Genomic DNA, 27,263 nt, shown 5'->3' with positions numbered 1-27,263 from the left:
CACATGCAGAGCCAGCATACAATACAAACAGAGCAAACGGAGCTGATACAAACGGAGCTGATAATCCTACGGTGCTGTGTTGTGTCCGCCGTTCTCTCCGCTCTCCCTCACTCTCAGGATCCCGTTAGGCGCTCGGCTTTTTCCCCTCCATGAGGCCGCTTCCTCCCCTCACGGCGTGAGCGTGCACGTCTTCACGTGCCTTCCGTCATCCCGCCTAGAGAGTTGAATTCTCATATATGGATTTTAAACACTGCCTGTCAGTTTTACATTAAAGCAACAGTACCACTCCACTTGCTGGATACGATTTGAATGCAGGATCATTAAGGAAACTGCGTGTATTGTAGAGTACCCTTCACAGGGATACATATATGTATATTTACTGTATATAGTGTACATATTGAACGTGGGTGTCCTCTGGGTAATTTTTCATGGCACACCACCTGGCGTGACCCCCAGATATGCATGCAATGCTTGTAAGGTGCCAATAATTATAACATGGGTGTCCTCTGGGTAATATTTCATGGCACACCACCTGGGGTGACCTCCCAGATATGAATGCAATGCTTTTAAGGTGCCAATAATTATAACGTGGGTGTCCTCTGGGTTACCATGGCACACCACCTGGGATGATCCCCAGACAAATGCATGAGGGTCCTGCGGCTGCAGCCCTTAAAGAGACAGGCCCCACATGCTTCTATAATAAGCATACAGCTCTGTCGTACATTTGTGGTGAACCCGGCTAACCAGACCAACACCACTACCAGTCAGTCACGCCTGCACCACGGCTCTCAGTAGCCAGATTAAACTAATGGAGGTGACCCCTCTACACTTGGCACAAGTATTCATACAATCAGACAATCTAAAGCAGGCAATTCAAGCCGTTTAACCTGGGTGATCCCCAGTTCTACCAGGAGTCTAGCACCCCTACGTGCTGACCCTCCAACACTACTCCCACTGGACGGGAAAGAGTCATGGAGGACACTCTCAACCTTCTTAAGTTTTTCAGGCAATGATAAACGCTGCAGTAGCGGCCCCAGTGGAGAAGGTTCTGTTATGAGCTCTGCCCCAAACTGCTTGATGGAGGCCTCAGGCCCAAAAGTCTCCAAGTCAAAACGGCAAGGGAAGGGCTCCAGCCCCCCTGCCACTAAGGTCAAGGGCGAGATGCCCATCAAACAGACCAAGTTGACGGAGCACCGGGAATCCAATCCCCGTCCACCACAATCTTCCGACAAAGAAGACTGTTATCCACCACGCACTTTGGACATGGTAGATGAGTGGCACGAAGACGACTCGCCATCTGAGGAAGAGGAATGGCAAGACCTACCCCACACTTCCTCGAAGTAAGTTAGGGAAACCTTACTCGGTGACGACGGCTGAGGCAGAGATAGCAGTAGTGGCACTAAACCAGAGTAGCCGAAGATGGAACGTTTCTGGACGAACAAGGGGCCCCACTCTTCGACCCCCGCAACATCCTGCATCCGCGGTCTTCAGAGTGGAGCATCCCGGGTCACCCAGCACATTTTGTGCACTATTGGCTGCGCAACCCTCTGGAGATGGAAGTACGCGCACGCCTCAAGGCCAAATACCCCAGACCACTGATACCAGACAAAGTGGCAGTTACACCCGAGTTCAACAACACTGTGGTAGTCTTCATTGCACGCTCGGTACGAAACCCCCGCAATGGAGTGGAGAAAGGCCTGAGGTTGACAAGATATGCCTCCTGGGCAATACAAATAACGCACTATGCGCCGAAGGACGCAAATCTGCACTGGTCCGCATCGACAACACACTCTTGGACTTAGGAACGAAAGAATTTGGTCCAAAAGCACAAATGCCTACTTTTTGATGAAGCATTCATTGCAGAACTCAAGAAACACGTGAATTTATTCACCACACTACATTAAGCCCAAACCTCACTAAAACAAGTCTTCCACACCCGTACGGGGAGAGGTGTTTTTGTGAGGACTGGTCGGTAGCGGAACTGAGCAACCAGACGCTTCTGGGCGACAGGTTCCAGATCGTATACACAGTCCTCATATTTCTCCCATTTACTACACAAAGGACCTCATCCTACAGAGGCGCGGATAGAACCAGAGGCTTCAGAGGTCGGGGCCGCGGCCGCTTCTCTACTAGTGAGTCCACCTACATACCTAACAGTTTCCAATTTTATGACCGGCAGCCTGTCTCTGTTTTACAGAATTGGGAGACAATTACCAAAGACGTCTGGGCTCTCCAGACAGTACAAGGCTACGTCATAGAGTTTTTTATCACAGCCGGTCAGGTCGCCCCTTCACCTCCAATACGCATGCTGGCGGAAGAGGAACAGGAACAGGAACGCCTCGTGGACAAGGAAATCTGCACCCTCTTCAAGAAGGGCGCAATTCAATATGCACCGGAGGGGAAGGCTTCCTCAGCAATATTTTCCTGGTCAAGAAGCCAGGAGACTACATCAATTAAACTCCTACGTGGTATACAAACACTTCTAGATGGAGGAAATTCATCTTCTACAAGACCTCCTAAGCAATAACGACTGGTTTACACATCTGGACCTCAAGGACGCATACTTGTCAGTATCCGTTGCCCTAGACTGCTGACGTTTCCTCCGATACCAGAGGAGAGGACAAACATGACAGTTTACGACTCTGTGGTGCTCACGAAGCTACTGAAACCAGTGAGGGCACGCATCCGAAAATTTGGGCGTGCAATGTCTAATCCTTTGCGAATCCAGGCTACGATTGCAGACAAAATTTGTCGTTCACTTTCTGGAATCCTTGGGTTTTGTAGTACACAGACAAAGATCGCTTCTCCCTCAGTCGGGCCAGTTCCTCGGTTTCGACATCGACTTGTGTGTCTGCATCTGTGTGCCAGTGTGTATCTGTGTATGCCAGTCTGTGTATGTGTAGGTATGTGTGTGTGTGCATGTGCCAGTGTATCTGTGTGTGTGTGTGTGTGTGTGTGTGTGTGTGTGACAATGTGTGTATGTAAATAAGGGATTGACTGATGATATGAACATCGTTTTAATGGTGTGTCTTTGTGCATGTGCCAGTGTGTGTATGTGTAGATGTGTGTATCTGTGTGCCAGTGTGTATGTGTGTGTGTACCTCTGTGAGTATGTGTAGGTATGTGTGTCTGTGTGTGTGTATATATCTGTGTGTAAACTGTGCCACTGTGTAAACTGTGTATGTGTGTATCTGCATCTGTGTGCCAGTGTGTATCTGTGTATGCCAGTATGTGTATGTGTGGGTATGTGTGTGTGTGTGTGTGTCTGTGTGCATGTGCCAGTGTATCTGTGTGTGTGTGTGTGTGTGACAATGTGTGTATGTAAATAAGGCATTGACTGATGATATGAACATCGTTTTAATGGTGTTGCACATAGCCCTATATAGTGTGAGACAACTGCCACTGGTAGTAATTAAGAAAACATGTTGGGCCAGAAGGATTCACGGGCATCTATAAAATACACATAGAGTTGTGTCTGCAAGCAGCTGACAAGGGGACAGATTCTAGCTCTGTCGTACCCTTATATGTGGTAGAGTATATACATAGAGTATGTACCTATGTGTAAGGTATTGTTTATTGGGGATTAAGACGGGGGCCCGGAACCTGCGTGTTCCACAAGATGCTATGCGAGCCCTAACCAATGGGAACCATGGGGGGGGGATGAAAGTTTGGTAACCAAGTGGTGTGTATAGTGTATCACTGTTAGAGACCTTGGTATACCCCATCTATATTTCACACCTGCAGTGCTCAACTGACAAGTTATCGGGCCAGGTGACCTTCTCAATTGCAATGTGCTCCTTATTAAGTCCGGAAAGAAAGTGAGTTTGGAGGACTCAATGCAAATGGGGTTTTGTTCCTCACCGCTGCCATTATTCTTTTTTTATTCGAGATCGAATATGAGCGAATTACTACATCTCGGGTAGTGGTAGCACAGTGAGGGAAAAAAGTTGATCATCTGCTGATTTTGAACATTTGCCAACTGACAAATAAATTATCTGTCTATAATTCTAATGGTAGGTGTACTTTAACTGTGAGAGACAGAATAACAAACAAAAAAATCCAGAAAAAAGCATGTCAAAAAAGTTATAAATTGATTTGCATGTCAATGAGTGAAATAAGTATTTGACCCCTTCGACTTAGTACTTCGTGGCAAAACCCTTGTTGGCAATCAAAGAGGTCAGACGTTTCTTGTAGTTGGCCACCAGGTTTGCACACATCTCAGGAGGTATTTTGTCCCACTCCTCTTTGCAGATCCTCTCCAAGTTATCAAGATTTCGAGGCTGACATTTGTCAACTCGAACCTTCAGCTCCCTCCACAGATTTTCTATGGGCTGGAGACTGGCTAGGCCACTTTTTAATGTGCGTCTTCTTGAGCCACTCCTTTGTTGCCTTGTCTATGTGTTTTGGGTCATTATCATGCTGGAATACTCATCCACAAACCATTTTCAATGCCCTGCCTGAGGGAAGGAGGTTCTCATCCAAGATTTCACAGTACATGGCCCTGTCCATCGTCCCTTTGATGCGGTGCAGTTTTCGTCTCCCCTTATCAGAAAAACACCCCAATCATAATATTTCCACCTCCATGTTCGATGGTGGGGATGGTGTTCTTGGGGTCATAGGCAGCATTCATCTCCTCCAAACACAGTGAGTTGAGTTGATGCCAAAGAGCTTGATTTCTGAACTTTCATCCAGTTCTCCTCTGAATCATTCATGTTTACTGGCAAACTTCAGACGGGCCTGTACATGTGCTTTCTTGAGCAGGGGTACCTTGCGGGCGCTGCAAGATTTCACTCCTTCACAGTGTAGTGTGTTACCAATTGTTTTCTTGGTTACTATGGTCCCAGCTGCCTTTAGATCATTAACAAGATCCTCCCGTGCAGTTCAGGGCTGATTCCTCGCTGTTCTCATGATCACTGAAACTCAACGAGGTGAGATCTTGCATGGAGCACCAAACCGACGGAGACTGACAGTTATTATGTGTTTCTTCCATTTGCGAATAATCACACCATCTGTTGTCACCTTCTCATCCAGCTGCCTGGCGATGGTCTTGTAGCCAATTCCAGCCTTGTGTAGTTCTACAATTTTGGCCCTGATAACTTTGGACAGCTCTTTGGTCTTGGTCGTGGTGGAAAGTTTGGAATCTGATTTATTGTTGCTGTGGACATGTCTCTTTTATACAGGTAACGAGCTGAGATTAGTAGGACTCCCTTTAAGAGAGTGCTTCTAATCTCAGCTTGTTACCTGTATAAAAGACACCTGGGAGCCAGAAATCTTGCTGATTGATAGGGGATCAAATACTTATTTCGCTCATTGACATAAAAATCGATTTATAACTTTGTTGACATGCGTTTTCCCGGATTATTATTTTTTTGTGTGTTATCCTGTCTCTCACTGTTAAAACAAACACCTACCATTAAAATTATAGACTGATCAGATTTTTTTGTCAGTGGACAAACGTTCAAAATCAGCAGGGGATCAAATACTTTTTTCCGTCACTGTAGGTGCCTGTGTGGGATTACTGACCCTAAAGTAGTTTTCAAATGTTAGCTTTTTGGCCTGTGCGTGCGGCAGGATCATGGTTAACAGACATCGGAGGTAGTGGGGTAATTCTGCCTGTCTGATATCTTCGGGAATGCTTCTTATCTTTAGATTAACTCTTCGGTTGCGATCCTCTGCAGGATCCAGCCTAGTGAGCACCACAGAATGGCAGGTTTGAAGTTGGAGTATAGAATCTTTGAGTCCCTGTACCTCTTGCCTTATGTCCATGACATCCTCCTCTGAAGCCTGTATCCAGGCTGTCATCACCGCCTGGACTTCGGTCTGCAAGGTCCACAGCAGCTGCGAACTTCTGGCTAATTTCTAACATTATGTTGCGTATATCCTCTTTGGTAGAGAGTGTTGAATATTGCTTATTCAATGTTTCTATTGATTATGTATGGATGTCTGAATGGACATAAGCAACAGATGGTATCACCGTCACAAGGCTTTCTTTGTCTGAGAAGTCTAGAATGTGAACTGGGGGTCTTGTCCTTATATGGCTAGGGTTATATTTAAAAGGGCTTATGTAATTATGGTCATAGCTATATAGAATAGGGGACAAAGGACCACAAGGTCTTGCTGTTGCTTGCTGCACAAGGTTCTTCTTGTCCGGCTGTTCTCTAACTATGTAGAGTCTAACTCTCCCTTCAGGAAGAGTACCATCTGCTGTGAACAACCATGATTCTGTAACATCCTTTGTTGTTTCATTATGTATCAGTAAATGTATGAATACACCTGAAGAATCTGCAAGTCAGATTGTGTATTAGTATTTTTGGCAAGTCTTTTACCCAAGAAGAAATATACATAAAAGACTTATTAAACTTGGAAAACACCAACCAAGTTATTACAGCTAGATTCCACGCATCCCCATATAACAATGTTGCGGAGAGTGATGGGGGCGTTGTGGGTGTCTCCGGTGGTAAATTGGAGCATGTAGACCAGGCCTCCGGATCTGGAGTGGTTGGATCTCTTTGGGCTGTGGTGCATAGTAGCAGGGCACTGATATCTTGAGTGTCCTTATTCCCTTACTCCCATTTGTGGCTTTTGGAAGCACCGGCCCATTGTGTCTGTGCTGCATGGGTGATTTGTGGCAAAGAACTGTTGGGGGGCGAAGAACCTCCAGAGTAGGTGCCAAGTCTAGTACGAAGGCCTTAGCTGGCAGGCGAGTTCTCCTGCCTGTTTGGATGTACTAGAAAGGCATGTGCCGGTAGCCCGCTCCATTAGGGGGAGAAGGTATGTTGTCTCACACCCAGATGGCTCCCCAAAAACAATCCAAAATTTTATTTTAATACTCTAGAAAAATATACTGAATAGTCCTGAAGTATATATGCTTATAAATATTTACTGAAAAGGGTTACAAATTCAGAAAAATACATAATTATAATAGGTCGTTAAATGGACTTTATATGCACACAGACTTTGGTGCCATGTCCCTTCAGTCTTACATGCAGCTGAAAACATTGCTGTTCTTTAACCGCTTAAGGACACATGACATGTGTGACATGTCATGATTCCCTTTTATTCCAGAAGTTTGGTCCTTAAGGGGTTAAAAGCAGCAATGTTTTAATTACAGTGTAAACCTGCCAATAGTGACTGTAATGCTGGCAGTCACTAGAGGTGATTTTGCTGAAATAGTGGAGTAAAACTGAACTATTTCAGTCAGATGGTCTCAAAGTGTGCATGTACACTAGCCTCTCAATGGTTTCCTATGGAATATAAGTGGATTGGCTGAGATCATTGACATCAGTGATTTCAGCCAAAGAGACAAAATAGAACAACAGATAGCAGAGGTGCAAGGGAGAAAGGTTAAGTAAAATTCACCTTTTTAACTCTGGCAGAGGGTTCCATCACCTAAACGAGGGGACTGTAACATTAGGAATACACATTCATATTCCTAACCCTATAGTATTTCTTTAATTTCAATAGTTGTTTAATCATTTAAATCAAGATGAAAATGTAAAAAAGGCATTACACATGTCAGAAAACTTCTCTTCTCAGAATGATGGCAAGTCTAACCTGCATTTATACTGTTTTACACCATTGCTTAATCAAGTGTATTTATTTTACCAAGTAGTGAAAAGCCATGAGATAGACAGTCAAATTTCTAAATTAGATTAAGAAAAAGGCCCGATTTTGAAAGTAAGCTTGTCAGCTCATGGTATGTAAACAATCTTAAAGTTTTCTTCATAATACAGAAATACTACTATTCTAAAAAGTATATGGAGTATTCAGTCATTAATGGCGTAAAACACCATAGCATCTTTAATTATATTCTACACGCGTTGCTAGACTGTTAGAGAATAGAGTTCATTGCTTCAGGTGTTTTAAATTTGGAGCAGAACATCAAAAATGTGCATTTGAGATCAAACAGGGGAATCCAGCAGTCTGAATCTTCACTGTTTCAATTATACCTTCCTGAAGGAACCACAGAACAAGAAGGCTTTAAAATACAATTCTATTCTCCAAAAGATAGAATGTTTACATTTTCAAGGTAAGAGTTTGGCATCACAGTCAAGTTTTAACTGAAATAATCAAATATAAACAAAGTCCTCCCATGTGAAGCAATAGGCATTATAATGAACACCTGGAAGTTTAGGAATAAAGCTATCTTTTTAATGATGCCTTAGGCTTCTCTGCAGTGCACGAGAAGTGTTGTCTTCAAAATTCCAATACACTTGCCCATAAATGTTTAATAAATGCAGAACACAGAAACAAAATGCTGGCATTTTTATTCTAAAATATAGAAATACCCATTTGGTTCCCAGTTTTGCTTTTTTAATGCACTGAGAATTGAGCAGAGTGTTCTGCATTTCATAACCCATACTGGCTGGCTTATAACTTTCTGTGACCATCACTGTATAAATAATGTTAATTTGTCTGCTATCATCTTAATTTACAACATATCTGCTCAATAGGCAACATTGTGTTACCTGTAGGAGAGCTTTCACAGATCATGCAAAGTTATATTTATATATAAAGTAATATTGTTCATTGGTGATCCACCAGGTACCTTGACATAACAGCATTAGCTCTGTGGCCACAAAGTATTGTTAGATATAATGCTACGTGCTGTCTGCTGATCAGTTGCCCTAGTCAGGGAAGGACAATGTGAGTGAGGCATGATAATGTTATTGGGTGTAAAGGTTAGTATGGGAAGATTAAAAGTCCAGCTAATCACATGAAGCATCACTTGCAGTAGAATCAGACTAAAGCAGGTCCTTCTTCACCTCTTCTCCTTTGTATAACTGTAAAGCCCTGTGGGATATGCTAATAATAAAAACATGAATTTATTTGATGATCTATTAATTGATGAATGTGAAGGACTGTGGCATGAGATTGAATGCTAGGAAAGAAGGTAATATTGATGTAGGATTAGATGTAATAGGAAGTTTATTGGGCAATTTTTTGTTTTGACATTTATGGTCAATTTAAATGAAAGTTTCTTTGTGGCATCATTTGGAAAATAAGAAACACTGGCGTTAATGATGATGTCTTGCAACTTATACCATAGCAATGCCATTGTACCAACTCATACTACAATAGAAGGTACTGAGTGATGTGCACCAGTTTTCTATAATAGATCTGCTCTATACTTCATAACCAGTATAGTTCATTGTAGTTTTTGAGGTGCAAGCAGTCTATGCATACTGTCCTCCAGGTTTGTGAAGTCCTTTTGATTGGTTTTAGAAAAACTGGGGCTCTCTCAGGCATCCATCACACAGATAGTAGATAAAACTCCGTATTTTTCCCCTAGTTATGGTGCTTACAGTACTTCTTTAAGACTATTATTTTTAAATGTGTTGAATATATTACATTTTGTTAATAAACTACACTCTGTGATAAAATCAAAATGATTCAGATAAAAGTATAGGATTTAAAGGCAGAGCAACATCAGTTTGTTTCAATGTCATTGACAACAGATGTTTGGTTACATCAAGTAGATATCCAGCAACAATTTAAATTATTCTTTTAAAATTCTATTGCCCGGTAACTTACCTTCTTCTGCTTTCATTTAGTTTTTTGTAAACTGCATGCCAGCGGGCATTTAAGTTATCCAAATTATCCTTAATGTGACCAGCATCGGCAATTGAGGCCTGCTCAGCAACCTCTCCTCCAGATACATTCAGGGCTCTGACTATAGCTTGCCTTTCTCCTATGCCATCTTCAAGTTCCTGAAAAAAAAATCATAGGAAAAATATAATTTCAATGGGTTTACGATTGGTTTACTATATAACTTAAGTCAACATCTTGATACAGTGAAGCAGTACTACCATCCTATAAATTGTTCACAATGTCAGCAAAAAGAGCATTGTGGGAAAATCCCAATCAGTCAGTAATTTATGTGTTTCTATGTATATTTTTTTTTATAAAAAATTTAAAATAGATTCAAAGTGGCAACATTATTTTAAAACAAATATTAATTAATTGAGCAAAATAATATTAAGCATGATGCTTTTCAACAGGAAACAGTGATAGATAATAAATACATTTTAGAGGTTAATATACTGTGACAATTTTTATTTTAGTTTACATTTGCAAATATTGCATGTGTTCTTGAGTGGCAGCAATGGAAGCATCATGTGGTTTGGGGTTGGTGGGTTGTCCCCAGATGTACCACACTGGAAGGATAACCCTGGACAACTTGACAGGGGTCTTAAATCTGTATGGTAATGTTTAGATCAGTTATATCGGACGGTATGTATCATAGTATCTAGTGTTTTAAACATTTGCATCTGTATTCAAATTCAATTCTGTAATATAAGATTATACACTATAACATCTAAAATACATAGATCAATTATATATATTTACTACTTAATTGAGCAAAATAATATTAAGCATTATAAATGATGTTATGCGATGGAAAACATCAATAGATAAATACTTGGAAAGAAATGTCAGTCTGTAAGCTAGCAGTCACTGCAATCAATGAGTATGAATATCAATCTTAAGACGGTGCTTTGATACATCAGGAATATCTCAATAGTTTCTTCCTCATACGCATTACTTGTAACACACATGGGATGCGCAAATTGTTGATATTTTTTAACTCTGTCTATGATCTTATTTCCATGCGCTCAATTTTTTTTTATGATGTTTTGGGCACATTTTATTTTTCATTTCGATATAAAATAATTTCTGCTAATTAGAACTATTACTGGTTTAGTAATTTGTAGGTATGATACCCATTATTATTACATGGCACAGCTTCTTTGGCTATTATGCAGTCTTAAGACTAAGTAAAGGCTTTATTTTGTTAACCCCATCACAGCCATTGGAGTTGATGTTCTAGTGGAACATTTTTTTATTTTTCGGGAGCAGCTGCATTTATATACTCCCAAATTATTTCCACTAGCAGACATAAAAAAAATAAAATAAAAAAAATGATGGTGGCAAGGGGTTTGGGAATCCATAACTATTGGGTAAATTTGCAGTTATTCCCTCTGGAGAACAAGGACATGCCCTTTCCCCTGGTCCTCTAATGAGTGAAATTTTTTTTCTAGAGGTTCTCCTGGTCATATGGAGGGATGGGTTGATAGATTGACAAACAGGTTGAAAATGGATAGAGGAACAAGCCGAAGGACACATGGACAGATGAATGGAGGAACAAATAGAAAGATACCAGACCGACCGACCAATACAGGCAGACAGACAGATAGGGTTTAATTATGTTTGTAGTTATTTATGTGTCCAAGGTTGGATTCGTGTGTATAATTTAAAATAGATTAAAACTGCCAATCTCTTTAGATTTGAGTACATTTTATACACATAAAGTATTTTTTTTTTTTTTACATGTGCTGCAGTATTTGAGTCCCAATCATCCCGTGTTTGACAGAACAGAAATATCCTCTTACTGGTTGAACATCAAGAATCAAATGATCTATTTTGAAATTCTGTCAACTAGCACATTGTGATTTGTATGCCCAGGGGAAGGACTTTAAAGAGGATTCTTGAGGAGAATCTAAAGAATTACTAACCAACAGCAAAGCAGCTTGTGAAGTGATAAAGACAAACTGATAGACTGAAGATAAGATCAAACAGAAACAAAATATAATATACAAATGGTTAATAAACGTGAACATGAAAGAAAGGAAAATCACCCTTTTCTCATGTAAGATACTCAACTGCTGAATGATGTCCACAGAATAAAAAATAAAAAATGTAATGCAATAAAATGCATCTCCTCAGCATCAGGTGAACTAAACATATCACTTAATGAGACATTTATTGATATAGCTTGTGATTTATATTGTTTTAGGAGTATTTTGGGGCAAACGTTTCTTGGACTACTTTAGGGACAACATTTAACCCTTTTGAAAAAAAAATTAGTCAAATCGCATTTTAGCATAATGACCATGGACACTGCCGAAGGGGGGGTTGACCTGGACTGGAGCCCCAGATATGATTCAGGTACTATTTTAATGTTAGCATCGGTACCATTTTATTGTTAGCATCGACTTGATATGTGATTTTCAGAAAGAAATAAAACCTCCAACTATATCATTTGTGACTGTGCCACTTCAATGCACCATATCTGGAGTTAATTATACAGCACAGAAAAGGAGTGTTGCTTATGTGGTAGGGGTAAAGCAGGTTGAAATGTAAAATTCTTGAGTTAATGTTGTGGTGCTGCTTATGTATTACACAATGGTGTGGGATTAACACAACAGGTATGGATTTTATAAATATAGGTGCATATAATCCTCTGAATTAATTACAATTTGGTGTCAAAACGTGATTCACAGACCATTTTAGGGTTTTGGGTTGGACATGGATCTTGGTAAAGAAGGAAGTTGTGGGATAGGCTTAAATCAATATTTACATATATTTGAGTGGGGGGCATAACATTGACCTTTGGGCTAAATACCCAGGCAATTTTGTCACAAATGCCTCAAATAATGACCCTAGTGACCGTTCCCCCCACAAATGTATTTTTTAGTATACGTTTTATTTTTGTGTCATATAGCCGGCATGTTCTTCTAAAATGGCAGGCATCTTACAACTGTACTGTTGTATTTTACTATTATGTATTACATGTATACCTAATGTCCTGATCACAAATAACTATTTATAAAAAATGCTCTGGCAATGCTCTATGTACATGGGACACAATAATGGCAGTGTGGTATAGGAACACACTGCTTTCAGTACTTGCTACCATATTGGAATGGCAAACAATAACATCACCGATTATTATTAAGCACAACTCATTATGTGACAAGAGATATATACCACCTATTGAAATGTTTCTATATTTTAAAACAACATTTCTAATAAAGTAATTAATCAGACTGCAAGCTAACAAATGTATTATTAATATTATTTTGTTGTTGTTTAGAAATAGTGATGATTTTTAGATACATTGACAAAACAGTCTCTTAGAATAACAACTGGTGAGGTTGTGATATCTTCGCTGGATACATTTTCACCTCTCCCTGAAACTAGGGCACAGTAACACTTTGAAAGGATATTTATATCTTACAGCAAGTATTAATGGGAAAAAAAATGCCTGCAGGTTTTTAAGGCAATAATCCTCCACTTGGGTAATGAATGATAAGGCACATGCCAAACATCTTTAAGCATTTAGTGCATTGACATAAAAAATATTTTATTGTATTATGATCTATGTATCAGGCACAAAAGAGGATGCTTCTTGTGACACAAATTATCAAGGCTACAAACACTGGATGAGAGTGATAGAAGTTGTCACCAACAAAAGTAACATGGGCACAAATTCATGGTAGAATAGGGAGCAGACAAATGCCATTGCTAAATGCTGCACATAGAAACAGAATGAGGCGGCAAATAAGAACCATTCGGCCCATCTAGTCTGCCCAATTTTCTAAATACTTTCATTAGTCTCTCTTATATAGGATAGCCTTATGCCTATCCCACGCATGCTTAAACTCCCTCACTGTGTTAACCTCTACCACTTCACCTGGAAGGCTATTCCATGCATCCACTACCCTCTCAGTAAAGTAAAACTTACTGATTATATTTTTACACATTTGCCCCTCTAATTTAAGACCATGTCCTCTTGTTGTGGTAGTTTTCCTTTTTTTTTTTTTTTTTTTTTTTATATATATTCTCCTCCTTTACTGTGTTGATTCCCTGCACTGACCCAACTCATCAGCTACTTCTAATCAGCTAGTGCTGCCATAACACTATAACACCAGGTAGCAGCAAGCAGATAAGGGGGGAGAAAACAAGGTGTAACAAATCATGGACCAGAGCCTGGATAGTCTTCTAAACATTGCTTGTGCAAAATCACATTTAACTGTTGCCCACCGTAGCAGTTTCTAGTTATAAAGAGAAGTGGGGAAGCTAACAAACAAACAAACAAACAAACAAACAAACAAACAAAAACAATAAAATTGAATAGTAACAGCTCCTCCAAAGTATCTGACTTGGGCCAGGGCTTCACTTACCCTGCTCTATGCTAAACCCTCTATATATTGTTTTTATGTAACATCTTTCATGGTTTTCTACATATGAACCCAGATAACCCAGACTAGGCTGCTAATTAAAAAAATGGGTTGGGTAGTGCAAAAATATCAATAATCAGTGTGGGCTCAAGGTGGAACTATTATGAAACAAGACATGTCTGTAGCTATAGAGGATACGAGTTGGTCTCCTGCCTATTAATATTACTATATAAAAATGTACTAGTCAGGAGTGAAATAATTACTGGAACATTCAAAATGATGTATACTTAGATAGCCATGACTGATAAATTAGGTAGACAGATAAATAGGCAGACGGACAGTTAGATATGAAAAGTGTTTCTGCATTAGATAATAATATACACATTTGACAGCTCTGACAAATTATACACAGAATCAGTTTCTCTCCTTTTAAAACCCTGGAAAATCAGTTTGCGCTAGAGAAAAAGAGAGAAACCTAGAACTCCACCAGACAATCACATGTGTCCACAACAAGGAAATTAATGGCAGAATGCACTGGGATTTTTGCCAGTTTATCCTGTTTATTCTGACTTGGCATCTATTGCTATAAGTAATAAATAAGTAAATCTATCCCAGACATCTGAAATGAGAAAGCAGGGAATGACTCTGGTAGGTAAGATGATAAGTTACTCAAGCATTTCCAGAGCTTCACGTTTGGCAAATTGCTGCCATGAAATCCTTTTTTAAATACAAGATGAATTGTCCCAGAATAATCCTGCCAACCATTCATTTAATGTATCTCTTTCTAAATATTCAATTCATAAATAATTCCAATCTATTGAGATTCTTCAATAAACTGTAAATGCAGATCTGTAGATGTGCATGTAGCGGAGTAGAGGTATTATCCAAGGTATCTCCACTGGTAGACAGGAAAGGTAATCCAAGACAGGTACAAGACAGGTAGCGTAGTTACAATCCCTTCCCTCCAAGAACTAGACGACACATAGCTTGGAGGTCAACTGAGGTTTTATTCACACACTCACAGTATTTATGGGATTTCCCATGCAAGGGGTTTCCCGACAGACAATTCAGGGGTGAGGAAATAGGGGACTACGTGGGAAACTGCACAAGAGGGACATTTCTCCCATAATACACTGCTGCACGAGAGGGACACTCCCACCAACATATACTGTTAAGTGGATTATCCCCTCGTGCAGCAGAAACCATATTTTACATTAAAATACATAAGAGGAATATTGTTCGTCAGATTTAGATGAACAGGTGTTCGGTAGATAGCTGGGGTCGGAGCGCACATTCCCTGAAAGTACCGCTCCGCATGAATTAAATCTATTTTCTAAGTTCCCCTCAAACTACTGAAGGATTCCATAGAAACCTAATACCGAAAGACCGGGGCTCCCGAACGGCTTGGAAGTCCAGCGGTGTTCGTGCCGCCGAGCAGCCGATTTTAGTTCCAGGCGCTCGACGACCAAATACCGCTGGGCTAACAAAGGATCCAAGATGGCCGACCGCCGCGTGGTCGGTAGCCGAACGACGGCCACCCTGAATCCTCTTAATTTACCTTTTGCAACAATGTTGCAATCTTTAACGAGAGCCACACGACCTCCTGAGGGTGGTCTCCATTCGGCAGTTTGTTTGTTTCACGAACAGAGACAGAAATCACTGTTCGTGGAACGATTACCTGAATGCCGACGGGTTTTTATGCCGCCAGCATACGAACGCTATTAACCTGCAATACATTACACCCGCGTACTCTTGGTTCTTAAAGCGGTATATACATGTTAAAGGAAAAAACTGTTTTAACAGTGGCTGCTGCTGCCACAGTGCAGATCTGAGAAGAGAATTGCAAACTTTAGAATTAAAAATATAACTGGACTGGAGACTTTTTAATTGATATTTTGGCCTAAATTGTAAAGTATACCTAGCAAGTGTCTGAACTGTTGCTGTCACTGCTGGCAAAAATGAATTATGCCGTGATCTACGTATAACTGAGTCATTTTATTTTTTTTTTCAATATGTTTTACAAATGATTTCATATTTTTGGAAAAAAAAACTTTAACATTATTTAATATTTTGAAAAATATTTTAAGAATGTAATATCTTCATATTTTTATATAATATTTTAGATTATATATTTTAATATTTAAAAAAAAAAAATATTATAAAAGTTTATCCAAAAATATTAAATCATTTGAAAAAGCTTGTCCACAAATATTAAATTGAGGCCTGCATTATTAGCGCAAATTAGAAAGCATCCCTTTTTAGTAAAAAAAATCTAGTCAACCACAACTCTCAACATTGGCAGTCAAGAAAGAACGAATATCAAAGACCAGTGATGCAAAATACGTCACTTTCATAAAGTGGGAACTTCACCCAGAAAATGGAGATTTTAGGATGCTAAGCTTATTGATTTTGTGTCAATAAATGTTCAATATATAAAATGACCTGTTACATTTCTGCTTCATTGCATATGTGCACTTAGAAATGTGCATCTTTCAGTACCCAGAGCCATTAAGTCCACTTGGCACTGAGAATGAAAGTCATTTCATTATAAAAGGTACATAATTATAAATGTTTGTATGTATGAGTCATGCAACAGTCTACAAGAAAATGAAATGCTTCTCAAGGAAAGATATATAACTGGATCAAAATAATCTGTCATTATTTTCCATAGCTGATTGCACTTCTTTAATGAAATCTTTCCACAGATTTTATAATAAGGCCGTCATGTTGTCACATGCTATTATAACAAAATGGCGAATGTTGAGAGCATCTCATCCAAGACCCCAGTTGAATACTGTAACTACTGGAGAACCTGATCAAACCTCAGGGATGTAGGTTCTATTTCTAGCACAATCAAGTCACACTTTTATACTTTTACTGAAAGGCTACATCAGCAACCAAGGGTACGTTTGAAAACAAAGGGAAATGTCAAGGTATTCTTTCTGCTGAAACTATTTTAATAATTAAGAATTCAAGGAAAAAAGAAAAACAGAAAACAACAAAAACATATAACTATACAAATGTCAATCTTCTTTTTCTTTAAAGAAATAGAATAACAAATACGGACCAGTATAATTGTATTATTAATATTATAATTTTCCTGTCTACGCATGGTGACTGCTGATTCCAAGACAGCGGGTATAAAGAAACTCTTCATGAATTCTATTTGCCTGACTGTGCATTATCAATGTGAAATTTGGTGAAATAGGCATGGTAGCCTGATGCTTTCTTTTAATGGTTTTGACTCCTTAATCTAGACAGTCGAATTTAGGGACAGTAGAATGCTACATCATACAACATATGGACATCTTTAACATCTAAACACTGATGAGTAAGCCTGAAAAAATGTTTGTGGAAAAAGTGTGGATTTCCAACTTGAGAACAAGCTTATGCATTCAATTTTGGCCAAATGCATAATCAAAATCTGAGCATTGAAATCTATGAGAAATCTAATTTGGTCTACACAAATCTGTGAATTAATTTGTTAATTACATCATACACGTTAGACTTGTGCATGGTGAAAAAATTAATATCAGCCAACTCATTATTTCCCAAACAATTCTCTGGATAGCTGAATTTCAGACATATGTCTGTCCGGCTAAGCAGAATTTTGAAATGAAAAACTGATTTGGAAAACAAATTTGAAAAGCCAATAGAATGTGCAAATGAGAGAATGTGCAATCAGTGTACTGCAAAATATATAAATAATATTAATTTACTTTGCAGTTCATGCCATTTGGTTGACATATCAAGTGACAAAAAGTAATTCATAGAGGGAAGAAAAGGAGGAGCAGTAAAATTGTATTTCGAATTTTAGTAGTAAAATCTTATTTATAATTTATATATAATCCACAGTATGGGCCAAAATTCAGAGTAGGATTTGAAAATTTAGTTTTTTTAAGGTACATATTATAACAGAGTATGGGAAGAGTTATCATAGACAATTTAATGAAGGAACAACAAGTAACAATTGTGGAAAACTGAGACTTCTGTTTGGAGAGTGGATAATTTCAAGAAATTCCCAGGTTATTTAGCTCTCACGTTTGCCCGACCTTTCACCTCTCGATTACCTCCTGTGGTGATATCTGATGGAGCAGGTGTGTGAACAAGTCACGTACCCTTGAGCAGCTCAAGGAGAATATCTGTGCAAAAATTTGAGCGCTAGACAAAAAACAACTTCATGTAAACTTGCCAACAGGCAGGGGCACCACTGATTGACCAAGAGCAGTCAGCTGATGCTCTCAACCAATCAGTCATTTCCCATTGACAAAACTGGTTTGGAAAGAAACATACCTTTTCTAAGTCAGTGTTGTGAGACACAAGTCTTAACAAAAAGTTATCTATTCTTGAATTCGTACTAGTTTTCAGTATTTACCGAGTTGCTCCAGTATGCTCCAGTTTCCCACATGAGAAGTTTATGAATATTTGCACAGGTTGGTGATTATAAGTTAAGAATACAGGGGCTCTGCATTCTAGGACTACCACCGATCCTTTTCAGTAGTGATGTCACGAACATTAAATTTTCCGTTTGCGAACGGCGAACGCGAACTTCAACAAATGTTCGCGAACGGGCGAACATGGCGAACCGCCATAGACTTCAATAGGCAGGCGAATTTTAAAACCCACAGGGACTCTTTCTGGCCACAATAGTGATGGGAAAGTTGTTTCAAATGGACTAACACCTGGACTGTGGCATGCCGGAGGGGGATCCATGGCAAAACTCCCATGGAAAATTACATAGTTGATGCAGAGTCTGGTTTTAATCCATAAAGGGCATAAATCACCTAACATTCCTAAATTGTTTGGAATAACGTGCTTTAAAACATCAGGTATGATGTTGTATCGATCAGGTAGTGTAAGGGTTACGCCCGCTTCACAGTGACAGACCAAACTCCCCGTTTAACGCACCGCAAACAACCGCAAACAGTCCATTTGCACAACCGCAAACCCCCCATTTGCACAAGGTTGGATAGCCATGTCCCGTCCTCACTGATGTCATTGAAGGTCTCTTCCTCTACCCAGCCACGTACAACACCAAGGGTCCCTGAAAGGTGACAACAAGCCCCCTGTATTTTCTTTTTAAATGTACACTACTGTTACACCAGATATGAGTTGCACTGGTGTGACACTGTGCCCTGGCGGGCCCTGAAACGCACACGTGTGAAGGAAACTGACTACGATTATATTACAGTCAAAAAAGTTTTTGTTTTTTTTAAATGCAAGCTATTGTGACACCAGATATTAGTGGTGGCACTGGGACCACCTTAAAAATATTGGATATCACTAAAAATCATGATCACTATATACTTTCTCTACAAACCTCTAAAATGAACCAAACTACTCATCCATCCGCTATACCACTTTATCCTACCTAGAACTAGTGCCCAGTTAAAATACTTGACTCTTACTTACCCACACTCAGTCATGCGACACACATTTCACCACTACTCTCACTGAATCCCTCTGACTATGGCTAAATTCATCTTCTACATCAGAACACTACTCCTAAGATTGGGTTGTATCCATGTCTCGGGTCTTTCATTTAGAATAGGGGCAGCTTCGGTCTCCTTCAACACTGACACTCCAGTGCATATTATTAAAAGATTGGGCAGATGGAAATCCTCAGTCTACAACCGATATAGTCCTCATCCCGAGAAAGAAATGAGGAAAGCTTTTAAAAGTTTGGCTTTGTAAATTTGATGCAATAAGTGTGTTTTTCTTTAATACCTTTTTACCCTCTTTGCATGAACCCAATTTACATATATTACTAATATGTTTCTGAACATATATATTATATTATTCACTCACTCACTCTCTGGGCCGGCCTAAGACATCATGCTGCCTAGGTCCAACGATAAATGACTATGGGGTATATAATGTATAATAAACACAGGTTACTGGCTATGGGGGGGATAATGTATAATAAACACAGGAAGGGATAATGTATAATAAACACAGGTTACTGGCTATGGGGAGGATAATGTATAATAAACACAGGTTACTGGCTATGGGAGGATAATGTATAATAAACACAGGTTACTGGCTATGGGGGATAATGTATAATAAACACAGGTTACTGGCTGTGGGGGGATAATGTATAATAAACACATGTTACTGGCTATGGGAGGGATAATGTATAATAAACACAGGTTACTGGCTATGGGAGGATAATGTATAATAAGCACAGGTTACTGGCTATGGGGGGATAATGTATAATAAACACAGGTTACTGGCTATGGGAGGATAATGTATAATAAACACAGGTTACTGGCTATGGGGGGATAATGTATAATAAACATAGGTTACTGCCTATGGAGGGATAATGTATAATAAACACAGGTTACTGGCTATGGGGGAAATAATGTATAATAAGCACAGGTTACTGGCTATGGGGGGATAATGTATAATAAACACAGGTTACTGGCTATGGGGGGGATAATGTATAATAAACACAGGTTACTGGCTATGGGGGATAATGTATAATAAATACAGGTTACTGGCTATGGAGGATAATGTATAATAAACACAAACACAAAAAAATAATAAAAAAAAAAAAAAAAGAATGCAGCTTCAGAATTAATCTAAATTGTATGATGTCTAGGAGGTGGGAGGGACTGGGAGGGAGGGTCTGCTGCTGATTGGCTGAAATGTGTCTGCTGACTGTGAGGTACAGGGTCAAAGTTGACTCAATGATGATGAATAGGGGGCGGACCGAACATCACATATGTTCGCCGTCCGTGGCGAACGCAAACACGCTATGTTCACCGGGAACTATTCGCCAGCGAACCGTTCGGGACATCACTTCTTTTCAGCCTAGACAGCGCAGTTAACTACAGAGCTTTTCTGCTGGTATTTTGCCTTAGGACACCAGCATGTGCAATATATGCTTCTACATCACATTCCACCAACCTATGCCCTACTGATACTAACACACGTACCTACCACTAGTTTTCAGCATACAACTAATGCAACACGAGCCAAACAAAAAGAATTGAAAGAAAAACTAGTTGTTGCAAACTGTTTCATGTTTGTTCTGTATGTTTCACAAAACACGTCAAGACCATGTGCCCCAATAAAATACCATATAGTATTTTATATAGTAAATACCCTAAGCAATATTTAACGTCAGTTAAAATTTACATTTTGTCACAACCACTGATATTTTGTCACAACTAAAAGTGTTCCTAATCTCAGGGTTTATTCATGGTTTTCACATAGGTTTACTTTCCTTACCAACAGGCATATTGGAATGTAATAAGTTGCAGTCTGTTTTAAGAGATCCTGTTGCAGTCAACTGCCTCATAAAAACAGAATTAACACAATGGTTCCTAATAGGCCAATTTAAAGTTCCACCCTTCTCTGTATGGCGTACTAAACCAATACAGATTGCTATGGAAAAACATCAAATAAAACACGAGTAATAATAACCTTATCAGCCCCCGACTCTAATCCAGTATGAAGAATTCTCCCTATAGTACACTACAACAGATAATGCCATTAATCCGGCCATTCAAGCTATTATTTCAGTTGGAATTGGTGCATGGTTAAGTAAGACAGACATTGTACACAAATTCAAACTCCACCCTATTCACCCATCCCTATAGCATTACATTATATCAAGTGGGAAACCGCTACTGATTCTTTACCAGGTTTACTTTTGATATAAGAGCGGCCCCAGGCCTTTTAAAATGTTCGCCAAGACACTATGCTAGGTTACTACTTAATTTATGTAGATGTCCTACAGTCATTCATTATTTGGATGATTTTCTTACAGTAAAGAACAATTCTAAACCCCTAAGCAGTTTACAGGATGCCATTCAATTATTTAATAACCTAGGTGTCCCAATCTCAAAAGATTGAGCTGGATTCGGTAATCATGTAAGTCAGTCTCCCTAAAAATAAAATTTATTGCATCCATGACAATGTCCACATTCTAATCTAACAAGGTTCATGCAATTGCAAGGATCTCCAAACACTGCTAGACTCACTTAACTTTTCCGTGAGCATAATCGCTCAAGGCCAGTCCTTTTTTTCTTAGGCTACTTATTAACTGAGCTACCCAACAAGGATAGTCTAGTTGTCATAGATAAGTAGGCTATGGAAGACCTTACTATGTGGCAGAGGTTTCTATGTGAGTGGAATGGAAAGTCCATGTTTCTTCCACCTCTAGCAGATAATTCACCTACAATCTGGACTGATACCGCATCTTCAACTGGCTTTACAGCAATCTAAAATAAAGATTGGTTATGTGGTAGTTGGCAAACAGAGGCTAAAGATCTACATGCTTTTAAAACATATCAGCTCTTTTCAAGGTATACCCTTTAGCAGCCATATCTCAAACATGGGGCCACTTATGGCCCGGTCAAACTGTTAAATGCTTGTCTGACAATCAAGCTATATGTTTTAGTGTAAAAAAGGAAGGTTACAATCCTTGACCATTATGAAACTTCTTAGGAAAGTGACCTGGTTATAATAAAGTACCAGTTTTATTTGATATGTGTGCATGTACTAAGAGTCAACAATATTGCAGCTAAGTTCATCTGGACATCGGGACTCTGAGGATTAAACAGACGCAGTTCACCCTCCCAAAGCACCATGGTGGGACAGGACTGGCGTCAATGCAAACATACTACCATGCCACTCACCTGCTGCGGATAATAGATTGGCACACACCAACAACCGAAAAGCATTGGGTACAACTTGAGCGCGCCCGGGACCCGGGGACGCATACCGCTGGTGGTGTAGACACAGACCCCACTGTGGGACTGGGAGCTAAGTGACCACCCATTCATCGAAGCGACTATGCGGGTCTGGTCTCTGATAAGATACAAACTGAAAATCAGGGCAAACCTGACACCTTTAACCCCGGTAGCGCATAAACCCGAGATAGCAGGCTGCCTAGCGATGCGGAATGTTGCAGGGCATCGGAGAACCGGGTGGCCTGCATCTTAGGGCATGGAGCTCGAATAACAAATTAAAACCCTCGCAATGGGGTTGCTTAAATACCAATATCACCAGGTGCAGCTCACTCCCTGGGAGGCATCTCATACATAGGGACCTTACCCAGTGTGAGGCACTATGCGCAGATGACGGGCATCTACCCCGAAGGAAAACCATTCTCTATGCCATTCTGCTGTCGGCTCACCAGGGCCCACCAGCAAAATATCAATCAATTTGGGAACAGGCCATGGGCGTTGCACTCTCTAGCCCGCAGTGGGAGAAAATATATGTACTCACGCACCAGGGGATACTCAGCTCCAAACTACAAAAACTTAACTACAAACTCCTGACATGCTGGTATAGGACCCCTGCCCGGCTATATCGCATGGGCGTTGTGCCAAACGCAGGGCCGGCGCCACCGTTATGTATACTAGGTATTCACCTTGGATGCTGACCTACTGAGGGGCGCCCACTGGGATATTTCCTAGTGGGATTTCTCTGTCTTGGGATGCAGCACTAGGCGAGCAGCTCTTTAGCCGCCCCTCCCCCCCAGCGCCAGGCCGATCCTCCAGGCGTTCAAAGGTAGGTATTAGGCAGTATGTGTGTATGAATATAGGCATTAAGCAGTATGTGTGAATTAATGCATGTATAAGGCAGTATGTGTATATGGATGCATGTATTAGGCAGTATGTGTGTATGGATGTATTAAGCAGTATGTGTGTATGGATGTACGCATTAAGCAGTATGTGTATATGGATGCATGCATTAAGCAATATGTGTGTATGGATGTATGCATTAGGCAGTATGTGTGTATTGATGTACGCATTAAGCAGTATTTGTATATGGATGCATGTATTAGGCAGTATGTGTGTATTGATGTAGGTATTAGGCATTATGTGTGTATGGATGTAGGCATTAAGCAGTGTGTGTTTATGGATGGATGCATTAAGCAGTATGTGTGCATTAGGCAGACTAACTGAAAACCATATGTCAAAATGTTGCCCATTCCCGGACCCTGTCTTGTCTGCAATTCACTCATCTTCTAACCAACCATTGTTTTCACTTCACAGCTCTATTCTAACACGAAATTGTTGCTCTTTATAAGAATTTTGCTGATTAGATTAGGCCTAACTTAGGCCTACACTTTATTCGGGACACTCATTCCGGATAGGGACAGCATCTACTGTAAATCATACCAATCCATACTATTAAGAAATTGGAGTGCTAGTAATATTAAGTATACTGTCACTATATTCCCCAACCAGAAATAGTACTCAGACAAGCTTTCCAAGATTTAATGGAATAATTGTCTATATATATATATATATATATATATATATATATATATATATATATATACACTACTTAAAATATATATAAATCTATATTTTACACATACACATACACATATGTGACAAAACATAATCATATTTCCCAATGAAAACACACTAACTTATCCAAAATTCGTAACAGAAATAATACAAAACATTGTTTTAAGTTGTTAAAAACCAAGTCAACATGCAGGGCACTTTTTATATTATAAAAAATATATAAAAATTAACCATGCTACTTTCTTCTTGCCATACTATCACATTTGACATGCAGTCCAGTCAAAGAGGTAAAAAGAAAAAATGTTGTGCGCCTTCTTGTGTTGGTTAGGCATTTTAGACAAAGTAATGTTGATATCTGAATAAGTTGTGACATATGTTTTAAACCACGTAATTGTCAAGGCACTGTATAGTAATTAAAAAATGTCAAGTTAGATTGAATATCATCTGAAACTCAGATCACACTGCACTTGCTTCTTAGAAGCCGCCACTTGGGACCCACAGTAAAGTTAATATTGGGCAATACCAGTAATGCAGCATGACAGTTTTGGAATATCAAGGGAATTGTATGACATATTCGAACTAGTTTAATCTCAAACATATAAATGTGGACAACTTCACTCAATATTTTGCTTCTTTTTAAAACTGTGTTTTAGGTAACAATATAGTTTAAGGAATATAGGAAAACATTGCAGAGATATAAATTATTAGCAACAGTAATATTATTCTAATATAGGCAAATTTTGCAATTCGGTTTGTATACTCTACAACTTGGTGTTTTGTGAACTAGATAGATTAAATTGGTACCATTTCTTTGCATTTCAAAGTGAACTGTTGGTTTTTGGAGATTTTAATATTGATTGGCTGAATCCTAAAATTAATAAATCATGTACACTGTTTAAGACTTTGCAGCTAACACAATTAATTACCTCCCCAACTTGCATTAATTTTAAAAGCCAGAACCATACCTTGCTAGATTAGATTCTCTCCAGTTGTCCTGACAGAATCCAGGAGGCGGGCGTTCTCCCCAACAGTTTCAGTAACCACTGTCTAGTACACTGCATACGCAAAATAAAGGCCACTAAATCCCCTCCCAAGATTATAATCACCAGGTCTTTCAAAAAATGTAATCTTAAATCCTCTTTAAATGATCTCAAGAACATACCATGGAACAGATTAGGTCTAATACCAGATCTATACTCTGCAATTGCATTTTTCAGTCCAAACCCTTACAGCTGACCTCATTCAAATATATCAGTTTAGAGATTCACTATGATCAATGTTCAAGCGTACTGGCTCCATGAACGATCACTGTATATTTACCGGCAATGGCGAAATGCATGCACAAAACAAACAAAAATAGCAAACGCCCAATATTTCACTGAAAGTTTGAATTTATTTATTTATTTATTTATTATTGCCATTTATATAGCGCCAACAGATTCCGTAGCGCTTTACAATATTATGAGAGGGGGATTTAACTATAAATAGGACAGTTACAAATAAACTTACAGGAACAATAGGTTGAAGAGGACCCTGCTCAAACGAGCTTACATTCTATAGGAGGTGGGGTGTAAAACACATTAGGACAGGAATTTACAATCAAATAAGGTGGGCTGCCCTTTTGGAGAGGGCAAGAGACAGGTATGTGAGGTAAGGGTTAGTCTTGGAGGCCATAAGCTTTCCTAAAGAGATGGGTTTTAAGGCACTTCTTAAAAGATGCAAGACTAGGGGAGAGTCTGATGGCGGTAGGCAGGCTATTCCATAGGAAGGGAGCCGCCCGCGAGAAGTCCTGCAAGCGCGAGTTGGCCGTACGAGTGCGGACAACGGACAGGAGGTGGTCACGGGCAGAACGGAGAGACCGAGAAGGGACATACCTATGGATCTGTGAGGAGATATAAGAGGGGCTAGAGTTGTTCAGTGCTTTATAGGTGTGAGTTAGTACCTTGAATTGACTCCTATAGCATACAGGAAGCCAATGTAAGGACTGGCAGAGGGGTGAGGTGTGAGAGAAACGACTAGAGAGGAAAATCAATCTAGCAGCAGCATTCATTACGGACTGTAAGGGTGCAGTACGGCTATTGGGGAGACCAATCAGGAGAGGGTTACAATAATCCATGCGGGAAATTACTAGAGCATGGACAAGCTCCTTGGTAGTATCTGGTGCAAGAAAGGGGCGGATGCGGGCTATGTTTTTAAGATGGAATCTACAGGATTTGGCAACATGCTGGATGTGAGGCTCAAAGGTGAGACCAGAGTCAAGTATGACGCCAAGACAGCGCGCTTGCAAGGATGGACTGATGTTGGTACCACAAACTTGGAGGGAGAGCGAAAGAGGAGGATCAGTATTAGGAGGAGGAAAGACAAGGAGCTCAGTTTTTGAGAGATTGAGTTTCAGAAAGCGGGAGGACATCCAGTCAGAGATGGAAGAAAGGCAAGCAGTGACACGTTGCAGGACGGCAGGGGAGAGGTCCGGGGAGGAGAGATATAGCTGGGTGTCATCAGCGTACAGGTGGTAGTGAAATCCAAAAGAGGTAATAAGTTTGCCAAGAGAGGCAGTATAAAGAGAAAATAGAAGGGGACCAAGGACGGAGCCTTGGGGAACTCCAACTGAGACAGGGCAAGGGGAGGAGGTATCATTAGAAAAGGAGACACTGAATGAGCGTTGGGAGAGATAAGAGGAAAACCATGAGAGGACAGAGTCACAGAGACCAAGCGATTGAAGAGTTTGAAGAAGGAGAGCATGATCAACGGTGTCAAAGGCCGCTGAGAGGTCAAGAAGAATTAGTATGGAGTAGTGGCCTTTGGATTTAGCTGCGATTAGGTCGTTAGTAACTTTGATAAGGGCAGTCTCTGTAGAGTGGAGAGGGCGGAAGCCAGATTGAAGAGGGTCAAGGAGAGAGTTGGAATTGAGGAAATGAGACACACGGGTGAAGACAAGTCTTTCCAGAAGCTTTGAGGAAAAAGGGAGCAGGGATATGGGACGGTAGTTAGAGGGGGTGGATGGGTCGAGGGATGGTTTTTTTAGTAT

The 27,263-nt window shown here is 39.9% G+C and overlaps 1 protein-coding gene across 1 annotated transcript in view; it reads right to left on the bottom strand.

The window, feature by feature from the left end:
• The window catches only part of DMD (dystrophin), a 2,317,639-nt gene that overhangs the window by 897,804 nt on the left and 1,392,572 nt on the right, over positions 1-27,263 (bottom strand). Inside the window, exon 45 of the mRNA XM_063457949.1 lies at positions 9,535-9,710. Coding sequence (XP_063314019.1) covers positions 9,535-9,710 — 176 coding nt within the window. The remainder of the gene's footprint in view (positions 1-9,534; positions 9,711-27,263) is intronic.

Source organism: Pelobates fuscus, chromosome 1, assembly GCF_036172605.1.
Source record: "Pelobates fuscus isolate aPelFus1 chromosome 1, aPelFus1.pri, whole genome shotgun sequence".
In the NCBI taxonomy this organism is placed as follows: Eukaryota; Metazoa; Chordata; class Amphibia; order Anura; family Pelobatidae; genus Pelobates; species Pelobates fuscus.
The sequence above is the reverse complement of the archived record's forward strand: the minus strand, read 5'-3'. Positions and strand labels throughout refer to the sequence as shown.